Here is a 911-nt window from a genome sequence, read left to right as displayed (position 1 = left end):
AGGAGAGAGAGAGAGAGAGAGAGGACGAGAGAGAAGAGGAGATGAGCTGGAGGGAGAGATGAGAGGAGAGAGAGATGGAAGAGAGAGGAGAAGAGATGAGAAGATGAGAAGAGAGAGAGACAGATAGAGAGAGAGAGATGCGAGAGGAGATGAAGAGAGATGGAGAGAGAGAGCGGAGAGAGAGACGAGAGAGTGGAGGGAGGGAGGGAGAAGAGAGAGAGTGAGTAAAAAGAGAGAGAGAGAGAGCGGTAGAGATAGAGAGGATGTCGCAGAGATAGGAGAGAGAGAGAGGATCATGAGAGAGAGAGAGAGAGAGAGAGAGGAGAGAGAGAGAAGACAAGATGAGGAGGGGAGAAGAGGCTGAGAGAAAGATGAGAGAGAAAGAGAGGAGAGAAAGAGTAGAGAGGACACAGACGATGAGGAGAGAGAGAGAGAGAGCGAGAGAGAGAGAGAGAGAGAGCGAGAGAGCGAGAGAGAAAGAGAGAGAGAGAGAGAGAGCGACTACGTTACACTCACGGGAATACGGAGGAGGAAAAAAAAACGAGAGGACATAGAATTATTGTTGAGAGGCCGAAGAATTTACTTCTAGTAATTTTTACTTGCGTACGACACGACGTTAGCGACGACACCTACCTTTTCGAGCGCGGTTTCGAGGCGGGCGATGTGTATCCTGTAGTCCTGCACCTGGGACAGGGAATGCTGCAGCTGTATGCACGCGCTCTCCGTCTTCTCCATGACGCGGTCGAGTAGCGCCGTCACGCCCTCCTTCTCCTCCGCCAGCCTCTGCTTCTCCTGCGATGCAGCGAGGTAGGAAGCGCGTTAGTACGGCTATCGTGAATTTATTTTTAACGCCTTCGTAATTTACTGCGGACGTTAGCAAAGTGTAGAGGTCGTTAGAGATCAGACGCAAA

At 50.9% G+C, this 911-nt stretch overlaps 1 protein-coding gene across 1 annotated transcript in view; it reads right to left on the bottom strand.

The window, feature by feature from the left end:
• LOC106820050 overlaps positions 1 to 814 on the bottom strand; it is a 3,790-nt gene extending 2,976 nt beyond the window's left edge. The window contains exon 1 of the mRNA XM_014824607.1: positions 634 to 814. Within this exon, the coding sequence (XP_014680093.1) occupies positions 634 to 735 (102 nt within the window). The 5' untranslated portion in view covers positions 736 to 814. The remainder of the gene's footprint in view (positions 1 to 633) is intronic.
• Positions 815 to 911: the final 97 nt, after the last annotated feature.

This window comes from Priapulus caudatus, unplaced genomic scaffold (genome assembly GCF_000485595.1).
Source record: "Priapulus caudatus unplaced genomic scaffold, Priapulus_caudatus-5.0.1 Scaffold6096, whole genome shotgun sequence".
NCBI lineage: Eukaryota > Metazoa > Priapulida > Priapulimorpha > Priapulimorphida > Priapulidae > Priapulus > Priapulus caudatus.
Note: the sequence above shows the minus strand (reverse complement) of the source record. Positions and strands in the feature narration are given on the sequence as shown.